This window comes from Acartia tonsa, chromosome 9, assembly GCF_053477335.1.
Source record: "Acartia tonsa isolate MP-2025a chromosome 9, ASM5347733v1, whole genome shotgun sequence".
Classification (NCBI taxonomy): Eukaryota; Metazoa; Arthropoda; class Copepoda; order Calanoida; family Acartiidae; genus Acartia; species Acartia tonsa.
This window is the reverse complement of record NC_137268.1, coordinates 8,839,962-8,856,758: the sequence shown is the minus strand read 5'-3', so window position 1 is coordinate 8,856,758 and position 16,797 is coordinate 8,839,962. Positions and strand designations below refer to the sequence as shown.

At 31.3% G+C, this 16,797-nt stretch overlaps 2 protein-coding genes across 3 annotated transcripts in view; both read right to left on the bottom strand.

Annotated features, from left to right (window-relative positions):
* The window catches only part of LOC145328169 (uncharacterized), a 183,478-nt gene extending 178,375 nt beyond the window's left edge, over positions 1-5,103 (bottom strand). For both annotated transcript variants that reach the window (XM_080171758.1, XM_080171759.1), the window contains exon 1: positions 5,071-5,103. The gene's annotated coding sequence lies outside the window, so the exon portion shown is untranslated. The remainder of the gene's footprint in view (positions 1-5,070) is intronic.
* The window catches only part of LOC145328167 (uncharacterized), a 43,620-nt gene continuing 31,169 nt past the window's right edge, over positions 4,347-16,797 (bottom strand). The window contains exons 49-71 of the mRNA XM_080171755.1: positions 16,556-16,729; positions 16,427-16,483; positions 16,264-16,318; positions 15,644-15,691; positions 15,341-15,407; positions 15,166-15,252; positions 14,966-15,076; positions 14,706-14,814; positions 14,310-14,367; positions 14,004-14,075; positions 13,797-13,843; positions 12,879-12,984; positions 12,627-12,698; positions 11,690-11,749; positions 11,524-11,607; positions 10,573-10,638; positions 10,254-10,313; positions 9,789-9,838; positions 9,269-9,333; positions 8,404-8,481; positions 5,909-6,014; positions 5,266-5,382; positions 4,347-4,461 (exon numbers count right to left, since the gene is read on the bottom strand). Of these exons, the coding sequence (XP_080027881.1) occupies positions 5,306-5,382; positions 5,909-6,014; positions 8,404-8,481; positions 9,269-9,333; positions 9,789-9,838; positions 10,254-10,313; positions 10,573-10,638; positions 11,524-11,607; positions 11,690-11,749; positions 12,627-12,698; positions 12,879-12,984; positions 13,797-13,843; positions 14,004-14,075; positions 14,310-14,367; positions 14,706-14,814; positions 14,966-15,076; positions 15,166-15,252; positions 15,341-15,407; positions 15,644-15,691; positions 16,264-16,318; positions 16,427-16,483; positions 16,556-16,729 (1,709 nt within the window). The 3' untranslated portion in view covers positions 4,347-4,461; positions 5,266-5,305. The remainder of the gene's footprint in view (positions 4,462-5,265; positions 5,383-5,908; positions 6,015-8,403; positions 8,482-9,268; positions 9,334-9,788; positions 9,839-10,253; positions 10,314-10,572; positions 10,639-11,523; positions 11,608-11,689; positions 11,750-12,626; positions 12,699-12,878; positions 12,985-13,796; positions 13,844-14,003; positions 14,076-14,309; positions 14,368-14,705; positions 14,815-14,965; positions 15,077-15,165; positions 15,253-15,340; positions 15,408-15,643; positions 15,692-16,263; positions 16,319-16,426; positions 16,484-16,555; positions 16,730-16,797) is intronic.

The window sequence follows — 16,797 nt, the reverse complement described above, 5'->3', positions numbered from 1 at the left end:
CTTAAGTAATACAACTATGGTTTATTATCAGGATTATGATTTTTTGTTGATTAATTCATCTGCCATTGTCCTCTTCTTCCCCAAATTTTATTGATAAGCTTTAATTTGGCAACAATCTTCTTTTCAAAGTAAAAAAAATATTGAATAATAATAGCATAATTAAGCTAAGATTTTTAAAGATCCCTTTCAACATTTTAAGTGTATTTTCTATAAATAATCTCGCAACCTTAATTAAAAACTTTTTCGGCCAGGTTACTTTTTTTATTAGGTACCGGTTAGCCCTTTGAGACCCCCTGCAAGGCTTAGGAACAAAAATAACCTCTTTCATCCTAATGGTTGAAGGGAGGGATTTTTCTAACTAGGCTCTTTGAGGGAAAGCACCATTAAATTAAAAGCAACGCTTTAAACTTGCCCAACCATAAATTAAAAGTTGTTAAACTTTCAAGCTCTAAAATCAGCTGGAGGTAAAAATGAATATTATCACTTTAAGACTGCCAGAACTTAATAGGCAGAATATAAATTAATAAGTGTAAACTAAATTTTATGTAAATTAGTTGCAAAATTGCTTAAATACAGGATTCAATAATTCAAAGCCCCAATCAAGTTCTGTTCTGTTCATTTATTCATAAAAAAACACAAGTTTGGTGGCTATTCTGTTAAAAACTTCTAATAAAATCAAATAAAAATGGCACGAGACTTTATAAATCATAATTAATTTACTTTTAACATAATAATTTGATATTTACATTAAAAAAACTTTCCAAAATTATTTATAATTTACTGACGACAGCATACCAATTAGGACAATTAAAGTTTTCTTTTGTAATACTACAGGGTGTTTCAAGAGAAATGCGTTTTTTAAAAACTTAATTAGGCACAGAAAATTATATAAAATGCTTTATATATTTGGAAAACCTATTCTGGGACATTTATGTTTCAAATATTTAAAAATGATTTTTTCGATAAATTATGCCTTAAAAACTGGTTTTTCCAAATGTCTTAATTTTGAAGATTTATGAATTTAAAGGTTGTGGAAAAAATGCACACATTTTTAAAATTCAAATGGTGCGGCTTGTATTAATAGTAGAAAAACGTTATGTATACCGTTACAATCGTCATAAACTCTAGTTTTTGGAAATATGAGTACCATTTTTGTACTATTTGTAGTTTAGGAGCTACGTTGAAAAATGTGAGAAAGGTTGAAAAGTTTTAAGTAAGTTGGAACATTTTACCATGTAGCTCCTAAACTATTCGTATCACAGAAATGGTTCTTATATATCCAAAAAACTAGAGCTAATGACAATTCTATCGGTATGCATAACATTTTTCTACTTTTAATACAAGTCGAGCAATTTGAATTTTTAAAATGCAAGTAATTTTCCACAACCTTTAATTCTGCAAATCTTCAAAAATAAGGCCTTTGGAAAAAAAACGGTTTTAAGGCATAATTTGTTGAAATAATCTTTTTAAATACTTGAAACATAAACGTCCCAGAACAGTTTTTCCAAAGCTAAAAGCATTTTATATAATTGTTTTATTTTATATGCATAATTAAGTTTAAAAAAAACGCATTTCTCTTGAAACACCCTGTATATAGAAATCATCAACAAAAACTTTTACATAATTAAGGAAATTTATTTTTCCTTTTGAAAAGATGCAAAGTAAAGCTCTTTAGAGTGCCTATAAAAAAAATGACGCCTTGCAATACAAATGACCAATGACAGTCCAATACAGAGACTAAATTTTCAATGGCAGGCCAGTGTACATTGAAATTTGTCAACGTTAGGCCAGTATGACGACATATTTTCTAGGCAGTATAGAAAGCTACAGCAAAGTGCACAGAAAATGAAAATAAAATTTTAACTCTTAAGAACCATATTCAACAGATTTTTCTTTAATTGCAAAAAATAGATCAATCAAAGAATCAAATGTACTGAGAGCACTGAGACCTAACCATAAACCAAGTGCAGAACCAAGATCAACCACTAAATTAAACATATCATAGGCAAATGCATCCTTGTAAACTGTAACCTTATTTTGAAAACTAAATCTAAGTGAAGCACTTTTCTCTTTAGTTGTTATATGACTGGTATCCATGAACTCAAGTCTTATTGTTTCACATGGTGGTAAACACGGTTTGATGTAGCTCATGTCCAAATCATAGTAAAAGTTGCTGTAATCAGAGCGAATATTATCAAGTGTTTCAAGTGTGGGTATCAGTATCTCCTTATGTTGACCACATGTCATTTTGTCAGAATTAGGAAACCAGGGTGGTAAGCAACCATACAGAGATAAGAATGTGTCTCCAATAGATTTGTGAATACAATCTCCATAACTAGTTCCTCTTTTTTCATAATCAATGCAAGAGATTCCTTCATTGATTTGTGAGTTAATCAAAGTAAGTTTCATTTTGTAAACATTGTTGTCATAAAAGCCATTTCCTTTCACACCAATAGAAAACTTTCCATGTTCCAACTGAGGTATCATCAGTTTGTTCGCCTTTAGCGGATCTGTCAAGTAGATAGTAGTTTCCTCTGAAGTGTGAATCCTGAAATATTTATCAATGTGTGCATGCCAACAGAATCCCACAGGAATTATAAAAGCTATATCATTGTCTTCAGCATCTTTTAAGTATGTAACTTTATCATTGTTTGTAATCTTAGTGTCTGCATAGTTAGCCTGGTAAATGTACTGCTGTAGATCTTTGAATGTTGTATTTCTACCATTACCATTCCATGAAATATTAGGATATCCAAGTATCCCAAATGTAAAATGAGCCAGTTTTGTATAGCCATGTTCTTCTGCTTTTGAATAGCTAAACTGATCACTTTGACATATGTAGACAACAGGTTTTTTGACCTTGTCAAAAGTTGTTGTTGAAGTATGCTGAGTTTTTGGTATTTCAAAATACTTTCTCACAGAGTTTTGCATCTGATAAAGAAAAATTGCAAAAGATAGGACTTGAAAAATCTTTCTAATGATTTGATGATACCTCATGGTCAAATACAGGCTTCTAGGTAACTCTAAGTTAAATTAAAATTTACATTTACTTAACATTCATTTTAAGTATTTTGCATTTTCATTAAAAGAACAAAATTAAAATTTGATTTATTTTGTTCTAGTTCTTATTTCTTGATTTAGTGATTTCTAGAGGAAACACAAATGAAAACAATGTATGTTCGAAATTAATTTGTAACTGAAAGAAAGTCTGAAAGTGTTTTTTGTTATATATTTAATTAAGGCACTGTGAATAATTATTCATTTCTATTTTTTTATATGTTTACATGCTCTGTTGCATAGCAATACATTTAATGTGACAAAAAATTTTAAAAATTATTATTCATGTCTTTTCATAAGAAAATGAAAATCCTCCAAGCTCTATGCTGTGCCCATAGATAAAGGAGGTCAGTAAAATAGCCTACAACCATCCCAATGCTTACATGTATATGTAAAATAGCCTGAGCTGGATCTTTAAATCATTTCAATGGTGATCTAAACACCCCCGCGCGAAATTTCAGCCAATCACAACGGCGCTTTTTAAAAATACGCCGCTGTGATTGGCTGAAATTTCGCGCGGGGTGGTTTAGATCACCATTGAAATGATTTAAAGATCCAGCTCTGAAAATATTCAGAACCTATTCAAAGCTTCCCTAAAAGTAGAACTTATTCAATCTAATTGATAAAAGAAACCTTAATTCTTTAAACAAGAATAAATATTTTATTTTTTCTTCTGTGACAAAACAAATGACTAATTTTGCCCATGAAATACACTTATGATTTTTATTATGATAACAAAAAATCTTCACATCACTACTTTTATTGATTTGGTGATGAATTGAATTAGGGTTGTTGTTTCAGTTGCAATTCTATAAAGTTAAAAACAAAATACATAAACAAGAATAACAAAGTACAATGGAGAGCATAAAAAATATTGGAGAATTTCTAGGAAATAATTGTTTAGAGACTAGGGTTAAAGCTACTAGTATTCAGAAAAATTAACAAAAATATTACTGTAAGGATGAACTAAAAAATAATTGAAAAAAATTTCAAAAATTGTGTTGACTTGTCTTCATACAATGCAGGGATCTTAAGGGATAAGATATTGTATGATTAAATTTATGTACATCCTCAATTATGATACACACCGATTTACCTTATCTATTAAAATTATTGGTTGACACTACTAGTTTAGAATGAAGCAATCAAAATTTCTATTAAAGTACCCAAAGTTTTATTGCAACGAAAAAAAGCATAACCAGTGTAATTTACAGTCCAATGACTTAATTAAATGTAAATGTAAATTGTTATATTAATTAAATTCATAATCACCTCAAAATGAAAGAGTATTGAAATGCTAAAATTTATTAATACCGAAGAAATGCAAAAAAATAATATTAATTTATCAAATTTAGAAAAAAATTCATTTTCTATTGTGTAGCTTCTTTACGAATTGTCTTCAATCTAAACAAAAAAATCAAGTTAGTTTTTGCTATAATGAAAAAAGCAGAGATCGGCAGCCACGCGTAAGCCTCAGTGAAATCAACATTCTATAACTTTAAAATTCAGCTGGATGTATAAACCTGTCGACCTAGACAATTCATCTTTTAGGAATTTAATTTTTTGCACACAGACGCCAGGCTTAAATTGGAGGTTTATGCGCGACTGCCGAGCCCTAAAAAAGAGTATCACTTTTTGTGTTTGTGCGTAAATATCTCGCTAACTACAATACAAACTGAGTTCTCCATTTTAGGTAAGCTTCATAGTATTCATTAATTTTACTAGAAATGTATGTACGTCCTTTATGTCTTGTGGGTAATTATAGAGTTGCTAATTCAAAATTTCTCCTTATAACCAAGGGATCTTTAGGGATAAGACAATGTAAGAAAATAAATATACATCCCAATGATGATAAACAAAGTTTCCCCTTTTATAGATTTTAATTGGTGAAAGATTCGGACACTAGTTTTAAACCAACAAATCAAACTTTTAACGGTTACAAAATTAGTAACTACTGCTGCTTCATAACGAAATATATTTCAAAGAAAAAAATTTTCATTATCAATCGCATCTCTTGTAGAAGTGAATCAAGCAATATTAGCTTGGTCGTTTTAGACCAACAAATCAAAGTTCAATAAAAGAACCCAATGTTTTTGAACAAACGAGCAAACTTTGGATCCCTGTGTAGTTTATAGTCCAATGTTCACTCCCTGTCAATAAACTAATCCAAATACTGAAGAATATATAATAAAATGAATAAAATGATACCTAGATATTTTCATGTTATGATTCCAAGGCTTAAAGATATTCAAGGATCTATAGAACAGCATGATGTCCACTTGACAAGGCTCTTTCCTGCAGGTCCCAAGATACCATTAAAGTCAACTAAAACATCATGAAGGGTTAATTTAAAGCTTTTTATAGTGCCTACAAAAAATTACGTCACACTGGCCTTGGTCAATTAAAATGTATACTGGCCTGCCCTAGGTAATTTAGTCTATGTATTGGCCTATCATGGGTCATTTGTATTGTATGACATATGTTTTTATAGGCACTATGAACTTAACAGCTTCGGATTAATGACAATTGATAGTGCGACTTTTGTTAGATGATTTTTTAGAAGACGTCCGAAAGTCATAGATTTTGTTCTCTGTTTTTTAAACAAAAATTTTATATTTTTTGTGTTTAAGATCAATTTTAATCCTGAAAAATTTCCAGCTGTTCTAGTTGTCTTTGTTTCTTAACTTTCCACTAAAATAATCAGTCGCTGACTCTTTATCAGTTTTTTTAAAGCAATTAAAACAGATAGAATCTTTATCCCTTTGTTATATACTTGCTTTTTAATGCAAATTGCGCATTTTTTTACGAATACTAATATAACCTTTCTTCTATCAAATATTATAAGTATTACTTTTATAAGAAGAGGTGCTTGAAATAGTAAGTCCCGCATTTGACATTTTCTTGATATCCAAACCAGGAACCACAGCTGCGGGTATGAAGCCTGCCTCATTCTTGATCTAAATAAAGGACTATGGTAAAACTAAAATCCAAAGCTTACAAATAGTGATAATCCTATTATTTATATACAAGAGTATTTTTTTTGTCTAAAGCTTAAGATTTCAATAACTACTGAGCTGCTCCACTTTATAAGGCCTCATAGTTCCCGGGAAGGTTTTAGGCTATTTCTTTTCAGATTTAAGATTTTAGACACTTTTAGGTTTTATCTGCCCCCTTCTTACCCCTTTGAATGCAGAACCCAGATGCAAGGGGCTCAGCTCCTAGCAAGTACATTATAAGTAAGGTTTATTTAGGATTTCAATAACTTTCAAACTGATTAAGTTATCATTTTTAGAGAGGCATAGGTACAAGAATGGTTTTTGGCTTTTTTTTAGATTTTAGACTTTAGACAGTTTTAGGTTTTCTTTCAGCCCCCTTCTACCCTTCTGAATTCAGAGTCCCTAGATAGATGCTTGGGGTGCAGCTGCTAGTATTATTTGTACATAAGGATTTTTTGTCTAAAGCTTAAGATTTCAACAACTTTTAAACTGATCAAGTTATCTTTTCAAGGAGGCTTTGCATAGGTCAAGGAATGGTTTTGACTATTTCATTTTTAGATTTTAGACGGTTTTAGGTTTTTTTCTGTCCCCTGTCACCATTTTAAATGCAGAGTCCCTAGATGCTAGGGGCTCAGGTGAATATATACTATAATTTGAGAATTAAAATTCTTATACATTTTGATAAAGGTAAAGAGTAGCTAATCTTAAATAGATTTAGATTGTTATTTAGCAGCTTATACCAACAACGAAATTAATTTGGAAAAAATCACGAAACCTATACGTTTATTTTAAAATGTTTAAAAATCCAAGATTAATATAACTGAAAAATTAGTTTTTCCATGCTTTCTAATTGTTCCGACTGGGCTAACGTCAATGTGAAATGATACTTTAATTGACAGTTTATGTTCTTAAATATTTTATGACTAAATGTAAAAAAAAAACTGGCTTTGTTTTGGCTTATTCTAACTACATCCTTTCCTTTTTATACTTCTATTTATTAATAATAGCGGCTTCGCCCTAGCCTCTAGAGGCTTTGCCCCAAGAGGTATAATTACATCTTCTATTACCTACCCAGCTGAAAAAATGCGAATGGATCACAAATTTTCGCGAATAAATGGCGAATTCGCTAGATTCTTAAAAATTCTTTTTAAAAAAAATGGGAGGGGGATTTTATTGTGGAGGGGTGTCCCACTCTTCAAGAAAATAGTCTAAAACCACCACAGGATCAGTAGGTATATTCCCTGAAGAGTAGAATCCGATCAGTTCAGTGGTTACCGAGATCTAAAGGGACAGACGGACGGACAGACATCATTCTACTTACTGTAATATAGATATACTAGCGGCTTCGCCCCTAGCCTCTAGGGGCTTTGCCCCAAGAGGTGATCAAAAAAAAATTGAGGTGAAATTCGTAAAAGGACCTAGGAAATCTTCTGCAAAAAAATAAAGGACCTAGGAAATCTTCTGCAAAAAAAAAAGGACCTAGGAAATCTTCTGCAAAAAAAAATAAAGGACCTAGGAAATCTTCTGCAAAAAAAAAAAAAAAAAAAAAAAAATAGGGGGGGGGTTTTTTTTGTTTTTTGGGGGGGTTGGGGGTGTCCCACCCCCCAAGAAAATAGCCTAAAACCACCACAGGACCAGTAGGTATATACCCTGAAGAGTAGAATCCAATCGGTTCAGTGGTTACCGAGATCTTAAGGGACAGACAGACGGACAGACAGACAGACGGACAGACGGACAGACATCAAGCTACTTTGTATTATAGATGGAGTAGTAGAATGTGTGTCTGTCTGTCTTATTAATTTTCTATCGTCTGCGCAGTAATTGAATGTACAATATATCTAATGTATCAAAGTTGGGGTCCGTTTGAAATTTAGCTTAGCTTGGAAATTTACATTTTTTGCTGAAATTAATAGAAAACAATTTCCAGACGTACTATGGGGTTTGTTTGTCTGTAGACAGACGATAGTAATATTTTTTTTCAAAAAGGAATAGGCTTTCATGAAAACTGATCTTGTTCTATTTTTACATTTATTTTCCATAGATTGAATAGGGATAGTATAATAGATGCGAACATTTTAGGTAAGAAGTTGAACAATTGTAAAAAAAAAGCGTGTCTTTTTTTAGGTTTACCCAGGCCTAGCTATTCTAACAATCAATTCTACACAAAAAAAAATCACGAAACCTTTGAAAGTAAGCTCGGGGTATATCTTGTTCTTTCATGTAACTGAAGAGTTGTAAGTAAGAAGGGGAGGAAAAGTGGAAGGGGGTTGTGGGGGAAATTTTCCTGTAAAATTGTTTGTCAGAATCACATTTCCCTTTCCCTGAGGTTTACCACCTTAAAAAAGTTTACCTCTTCTAGTTTTTGAACGCTCAGGACTTCCATAGTTTTACCGTCCTTTGAGGAAAGCGCCGACAAACCGCTGTGATCCTAGAAAATATTAATTTTAAGTGTATTTTAATTGTCTAAACAATTTGGTTTAACACAAATATAAGGAGTTATATGACCCCAAAAAAATTAATTCGGGGGGAATATCACGAAACCTATATGTGATTTTCAGTTGTCATTTGGGGGGGGGGGCAACACATTTGTGTTAAAATTATGAATTTTTATCTGTCCCCCAAACATAAATATTATTTTAGATTTATTTCGCTTTTTGGCTATACCCTATTCCTGATATGACCCTCCTAGTTTTCGTGTAGGGGTGTCAACTCAACATTTTCCACGCCACTTATCAAATTGATTTATTACTTGGATCATACACCACATTTTCATGTTCTCTAATAAAGGAAACGTTGTCGCGGGCTAAAATAACGATATTCTCCATCCCCTTCCCACCTACTGAATAAACAAACTGACCAATAAATGACAGTGAAAATAGCAACCCAAAATTTCGACAATTGTACCCACTGTCATAATATCCGCGTATATTCTATATCCGTACATGATCATTAAAATACATCAGGGAGGGATGGGACATTGGGCTGGTTATGACACTAGCCCCCAAAGTTTTATATTAACATTGTCTTATTTATTGGCTTAACAACTTTGGGGACTTTTGTTGAATTTTGGTTTATTGGTAAATTAAATTGAGTGTTCAAACGTTTCAATTAGTAATTGTTATCTACAGAAGGGGTAATTTTGTGTGTCACTATGTACATTAATTTATCAGCCATTGTTAATGTCTTATCCCTCTAGATCCCCGTTATTTTTTTACCTGCATATACATTCTTCCCCTGACAGGACTGTAACCAACAACATTTTTAACATACAGAGGCAGGGCTAAAAATAAATATTTCAAGATTAGAATTTCAACCCTTTTTTATATGTTTATGTATAATAACAATAACTTTTATTCTGTACAATATTGATGTATTCAATATCTCAAGACCAAAATAAAAAATTTCTTTTATTTAAATCTATTATGTGTATTTTACGTCACTTTGAATTTAGAAAGGTGTTTGATAATAAAATTTTTAAATGCTTATAGATTATATTATTACTAGCGGCTACAACCTACAACTCTCGGGGCACTTAACTTCCATTTTAAAAAGAAAAATTGTAGGGTCAGGGGAATTTTTGAGATACCCTCCCTCAAAATAGTTAAAAACCTTGGTGTACCTATAAGAAGCTTTACTGTAAAGGCGAACAATATTGGTTTAGCAGTTAGCGAGATCCTTCGCTACAGTTAAAAAAAAATACTTACTACTTTATATAATAGTATATAATTAGAAAACCTGTATACTCGTGGCTTATAGGATCAATAGTATGACACTGACTCATATCCCTAAAAAAATATTTTTTGGTAGGGGCGTACAGAGTGGTGGGGTTGAAAGGGGTGTTTAACCGCCTCAAACGAATGTCCTCAAAATTTTGTTTTATCAGCTTCATAATAAATGCAATGATCATCTGGGGAAAACAAAGAAATCATCCGTTTGTAATGGGATGCAATACTCTAACGCCCACTATTGGTTATCAGATAAAGTAACAGACAACAAACCCTTTGATTACAGGATATTTGTCAGAGAAGTCCTAATTGTGCATGGTAATGAGTTGCGCCTGTAACTATTAATGTTGCGCACCTGACATACTAGCAGTAGGCGCCATTTTGTTAACGTCTCTAGTTATGACTGGGTGTTGGGCCAAGATTCGAACCTATCACCTTCCCGACGACGAGCGGTCATAGTAATAAAATATATAACCTGTAAGAACCAACATCACACAAGTAAACAACATTGTTAATTGTATCCTCAGCTACATGTCTAAATAATTTGTCATTATGACTAATGGAAGTTTAATCATTAGATATATTCTTCATTTATTGTCTTTTCCTTACAAAAAGCATAATTAATGTATTTTTTAGGATAGTCTATAAATAATTTTTTTCTTCAGCTACAAGCTTCTAGAAAAAACGTAAGCTACCAAGAAAAGTCCAAATATTTACATTATAGCCTTAGAAATATAGGCAAAACATAATAATGGTGTAAATGTTTTTATTTTAATTTATGTTATTCTTTAAACCTGTAATTAACTGGGTCTGAAGCACTGATGGTAAAGTTTCTTACTGTATAGGCACTGCCTTTTTGTCTGTAAAAAGAATCAATAAAGAGCATTTTTTTTTGCATAAACATTGCATAACTATTTGAGATATTGCTACAGAAACGGGGACAATAATGTTCACAAGTATCTAGCTAGACAGAAACAACCTAATTAATTTTAATATGTAATAAGTGTATTGTAGTAAAAATAATAAAAAGAAATTATCAACAGATTAAATTACTATTAAATTTACTTCATTGCGGTTGTCTTATATTTTTTATTGGGTAGATGCTGTGTTTAGAAGGTATTGATTTTTGGTGTCCAGATTTTGTATTGGATCTTTGAAATTAAGCCTATTTCAAGTAAGTAAAATTTCAGTTTTAATTATAACAATATCAGGAATATACAAGAGAACAGACTAGATGTCAACTAAAATGTTTTGAAAAAAACTGACAATAACCCAATAGGACATGGAGATAGTTTGCCGCCACTCTAACCCTTTAATCAAATACTAGCGGCTTTGGCGAAAATCGTAAAAGGACCAAGGAAATCTTCTACAAAAAAAGGACCCAGGATATCCCCTACAAAAAAAATGGAGGGATTTTTTATTTTTGGGGGGGTTGGGGGTGTCCCACCCTAAAGAAAATAGCCTAAAACCACCACAGGACCATTAGGTATATTTCCTTAAGAGTAGAATCCGATCGGTTTGTGGTTACCGAGATCTTAAGGGACGGACGGTCAGACAGACAGACGGACGGACAGACAGACATCATTCTACTTTGTATTATTGATATACCAAAACATTAAAGATTACACACAAAAGTTTTAACAACTTTATTAAGAAAGCAAAGTTAAATTAAATTAATTTCAATCTGCTGCTAGAGGGTTTTCTGGAATATGCATTTATACTTATACATTTAATTAGATACCAACCTTTGTGGCATAATAGTTCCATCTGGTTTATCCTGAATCATCTGAGAAATAGCTTTCTCTTCCTTACATCCAAACACTTTTAAACTAAATAAAAGATTTACATCATCAATATTCATTAATATCAAAAAATTTGAAAAATACTTATAGAAAATTTTTTTTGACTTACTTGAAAATTTGAACTGGTTTTAAAGTTGCGGTAACATCATTTGTTACAACTGTCACAAGTCTGAATTGCAAAACAATTAAAGCTGTAGGAAGACATAATGCATATGTATTATATTGTGTATCTAATGAACTTTACAGGTCCCCAGAGGCGCCCAAGCTTTTTATTTTGGGGGGGGGTAAAATGGCGCGCGAAGCGCGCCGCAAATTTTTTTTACCCCCCCCAAAATTTTTACCCCGGGGGTAATATTTGCTTGGGGGGGGGTAATTACCCCCCCTGAAATCTGTTGGAAGGGGTAAAATTTGTTTACCCCCCCCAAAATTTACCCCCGGGGTAAAATTTTTGGGGGGGGTAATTTAAATTTTATCAAAAATTTAGTATTAAAAATGCGCACGAAGCGCGCAAAAATTTTTTTTGTTAGAGATTTTCTATTTTGGGGGGAGTATTTACCCCCCCAAAATTGTTTGGGGGGGTAAATACCCCCTCCTAAATGGTTGGGGGTGCCTACGGCACCCCCAGGGTAGGGGTAAATTTCAAATGGGGGGGGTAATCGCCCCATTACCCCCCCCCTTGGACGCCTATGCAGGTCCCAGCAATCTTTATTTTCTTATTGAACCCCCTTAAGAGAAATCAAACTACGCCCATCCCTATAAATCTCAAAACTTTCTTTTTTAAGCAAAAAATATTTTAATTAGAAATTTAATACTGATAAACGTCTGTTTATTTTAATCCTAGAATAAAAATAAAAATGACCTAAATCCTCTATTTTTTAAACAATTTTTTAAAATTAATCCATTTATCAATTTGGTACAAAATAATAATGAACAAATCTAAGTTGGTAATAAATTTTTTATTTAAATCTTTAAAGATTATGAGTGGGCCATAAAAGAGAAAATAGATATTAATAATAAATAATTCCCCAACTGAAATTTTTGTATACCTGACATATCTAGTTAAAATTGCAGTTTTGATTAGAATTGTTTTATCAAATCTAACATCTGCCTCTTCACCACTAAATTATAAAAGTATTTTATTTCCAAAAATAATATTTTATTTATATTTTAAAAATATCTGACATAACTTAGATAACTTTATGATTCATTTTTCAGTTTAGAACATATAAACCAAAACATAGATGACAAAAAGAGATTAAAAAGGTTTAAATATTTGTTATGAAAGGTAGAATAAATACCTGATAAAATTGATCCCAGTTGTACTGTAGTCAACTCTAACTCTTTTAGGTGCCCTGTAAGAAGCTGGGGTGTCCATTGCAAGTCTTGTCACTTTCATCATTTCACCTTCAAAATTATCAATGATATGACATTTAGATGTTAGTATTGTTTACACAAAGTTTTGTTGTTGAGGGGCTGTGGAGTAAGCTATATAAGTTGCAAAGAATTTTAATGTATATAACAGATTTGAAATCTGCATAAAATTTTAAGGATTTTTTATAAAATTCGTTTTTTATATAATTCTTTATTTAAAAGCGCAAATACAATTTAAGTTAATTAATTTTGACCAATAGGATAGGTGGATTGGAAACTACCTGAGCTCTAATTGGTTGAATGATGTACGAAACTTAAGCTTCTCCAATCAGAGCGCAGATTGTTTTCAACCCACCAATCACAAATGTCAAAATTAGTTAACTTAAATTGTATTTGCAATTTTAGATAAAAAATTATACAAAAAACGAATTTAATAAAAAATCCTTAAAATTTTATGCAGATTTCAAATCTATTATATACATTAAAATTCTTTCCAATTTTTATAGCTTACTGTGGAGATCTCAACTCAGAAGTGAATTTTTCAGAATTTTAAATGGATAATGAAACAGAATAAGGCAAGGAGTATTACCAAATACTTGTCCTGATTACAATACTTGCCCCCATAATGTTCAACACCTTTTCAATTATCCTGCAGAACCTACAAACCTTACCCCAATTGAACTTTGGAAAAAAAACTTTTTAAAATTTGATATAACTTGACCACACATGCACTTTATCAGGAGATAAAAAATCAGAGGAGCTGTGGCTACCCGCAAACACAGACCAAGTTTAGTTTACATGGATGAATAAATCAAAGATTATTTGTTGGAAAGCAAAGAACTGACCTAAATCAACTTGAATCCATATTCTCTCCAGCCAACCTTCGCCAATTCTAAGAAAAGACAAGTTAAATTTTTTTAAGTTCATACCAATAATGTATTCTGGACTTGGCAGCCACTCATAAGCCACAAGTTTTAGGTACTGAAATAATTTTCAATGAATTCCCAGCTTCTTAAGATTGTGGAGTCCTGATAATTAACTTTATTAATTACCTCAATGGCATTGTCCAAGATTTTGTCTCTGTTATTGCATTTTCAGGTGCATGGTCTGCAGATGAACTGTATCTAATTTAAAAAGACATATTTGTTAAAATCTTAAAATTCAAGAATATATGCTTATTTTATATTAAAGAACAAATTCAATGTTAGTCAAGCAATCCAATAAATTAATATGAAAATTTGTACTATAATTTAAGTAAAATAAGGATAATTAATGGTTTAGAAATCATACAAAATATTGTAAAAAGATAGTGATTAATTGTAAGTTAATATTTATGTTTTGCAAATTCCTTTGTTTACCTATATTTTGCTTGGATTTGTTTTGCTGGTTTCTTTATTTGAATCAAGCTGAAGCATTCTACAAATAGAAATTTTACAACAACAAAAATTAATTATATCTAATCCTTATAATAAAGTAACAGGATCTGTGTGTACCATATGATCTCGCTAACAAGAGAACTGATATGATTCTCCTTTACAGGGTAGCTTCTCAAAGGTAATGTGAAGGTTTATTACTATTTTATTACTCCCAAGAGAAATCTTCCAAAAATATGAGCTGCTACAGAAGAAAAAAATTATCTTTCTAAAATTTAAAATAGGAGGAATTTACTTCCTTATTCCCCCCATCCCCTTTTCATGTTTCCCTAGATGCCTTTAGTGAAGTAGTGGCCAGTTATTAATATAATATCGACTTACCCAGGTAAGTGATGGTGAATGGAACAACTTGGTATTGAGACAAGGTTGTAAACATGCTTGTACTTATTGGATAATTTTCATGAACAGAAATGTTTCCAAGTGCTACAGCCTAAAAATATTAATCCATCTTATTGTATGGTATAACTGATAAAGAGCCAATTTAGGCTCTGATATGATTTTTCAGTATGAATGAAAACTGGTTCTAATCTAGCGGATATTAATTGGTTTCAAAGACTTACTGGAAATACTTTTAAAGTTACCTTTATAAAATCCTTATAATCCGCCAGACCTGATGGTCTCTCCATATCAGGATCAATTGTCACAGTAAAGTTTAAGGAAATGGAGTCTGGAAACATGATTCCATTTTTGAACTAAAAATATTGTTTTTATTTAAATGAAATAAAGAATTAGCATGGATTAAAGAAAGATTAAATTTATTTTATGACATAAAAAAACTTACAAATATATCAATGTAGGATCCATTCTTAGGATTAGAGAAATAATACTCAACTCCATCATGGCCAGTATAATTTGTAACTATGGTATTCTAAATTAAACAAGAATATATAAATATAAACTTGAATATATAAAATTACCTTGCTTGCAAAATACACTACATATTTGACTATTATTACCTTATTCGGTATGTAATTTGTAAATCTTGATAGAAGGACTCTAAATGTTGCTGGATGACCCTCAGCTGATTACATTCCAAGTTAATTAAAGTGGGGAGGAAAGTTATAAAACAGAATCTTGAAATTAAATACATTACATTTTATTTTTTCAAAATTTTAAGATATCTACCCCCGACACTGGCCCTACTAGATAAATATTAAATAATAGTAATCTGGTCATTTACTAAGATCATAATAAATGTAGTATAATTAATCTGGATAAAACAATTTTGTAAATTCAACTTTATTTTGGAAATAATTCCTCTTGACATATTGTTGTGCTTGATAACAGATTCAACTTGAATTGTTTCACTAAAAAGAAATTTTGTATAATGCTAAAAGTAATAAATTATAAATGATTGGTATGAAGGCAAAGATTTTTATTTTTCTTATTACTAAAACTACTGAAAAATACACAAGGTACTAAGCATTAGCTAGGTGTATTATTATACTGCTTCTTAAAGCTTCACAGGGTTTATTATACCAATGAAATAACTTTTTTTGTCTTTCTTGTCTGTGCACCCAACATCAAGGTAAAAGAGAGCAGTAAAAAAGCTTTAAGCCACTCAAATGCTTGAATTTAAAAATTATATAGTGTCACGACATTTCTGCAGGCAAGGGCTCTCTCAGCAAAGCCTATCTACCTAAAATATTGAGAAAACAGGGTTAGGTAGCTGGGCTCGGCTGGAAGAGACCATGCACTCAGAAATACTCAATATAGACTAAAACCATACCAGGATCTATGTGAAGAATCTTTAAAATACAGATCAATTAATTTAGTGTAAAACGAGATCTTAAAGAACAAAAAAAAACCTAACTACTTAATATAATACAATATTTTTATTTATTTAAGGAAAGTTTATCTTAGATGTTAAAATTGTTACCCAGGAGTGTAAGCAGCCTTGTCCAGTTTCATGTTAAAGTCAAGTATTGGTCTGTTAAGAAAAAAGAGCAAATTATTTGGGAGCAAGAATGTTTAATTTTCCAAATTTGAAGTTGTTGTTAAAGTTTTAACTACAAAAGAAAAGTAATTTGCTCTTTTCCTGTGTGTAGTTTTTCTTTCTTCTTCGTCTGCATATCTGAATACATACACTGAACTCGTAACTAAACATCATTTTTTTATTTTCTATTAAATTACATAGCAAATAAATAAAAGGTATTAATTGAATAACTTACAGGAATGTGTCCTGATATGAATTGCATCAGCAGGCTTTGAGAAATTTGTTTGGATATAGACAGGAATTCGATTTATATCAACGTTTTCCGGATGGTCTGTTATTTCAGCTTCAACTATCAACATCATGGATGTTCTTGCATCACCAAGTTTAGGTCCCCAATGTGGATCATATTCTAAACAAAGGTTTATTTCTATTATAGAATCCATAAAGCAAACGGATCTACTGCAGTTCACGGTAAAA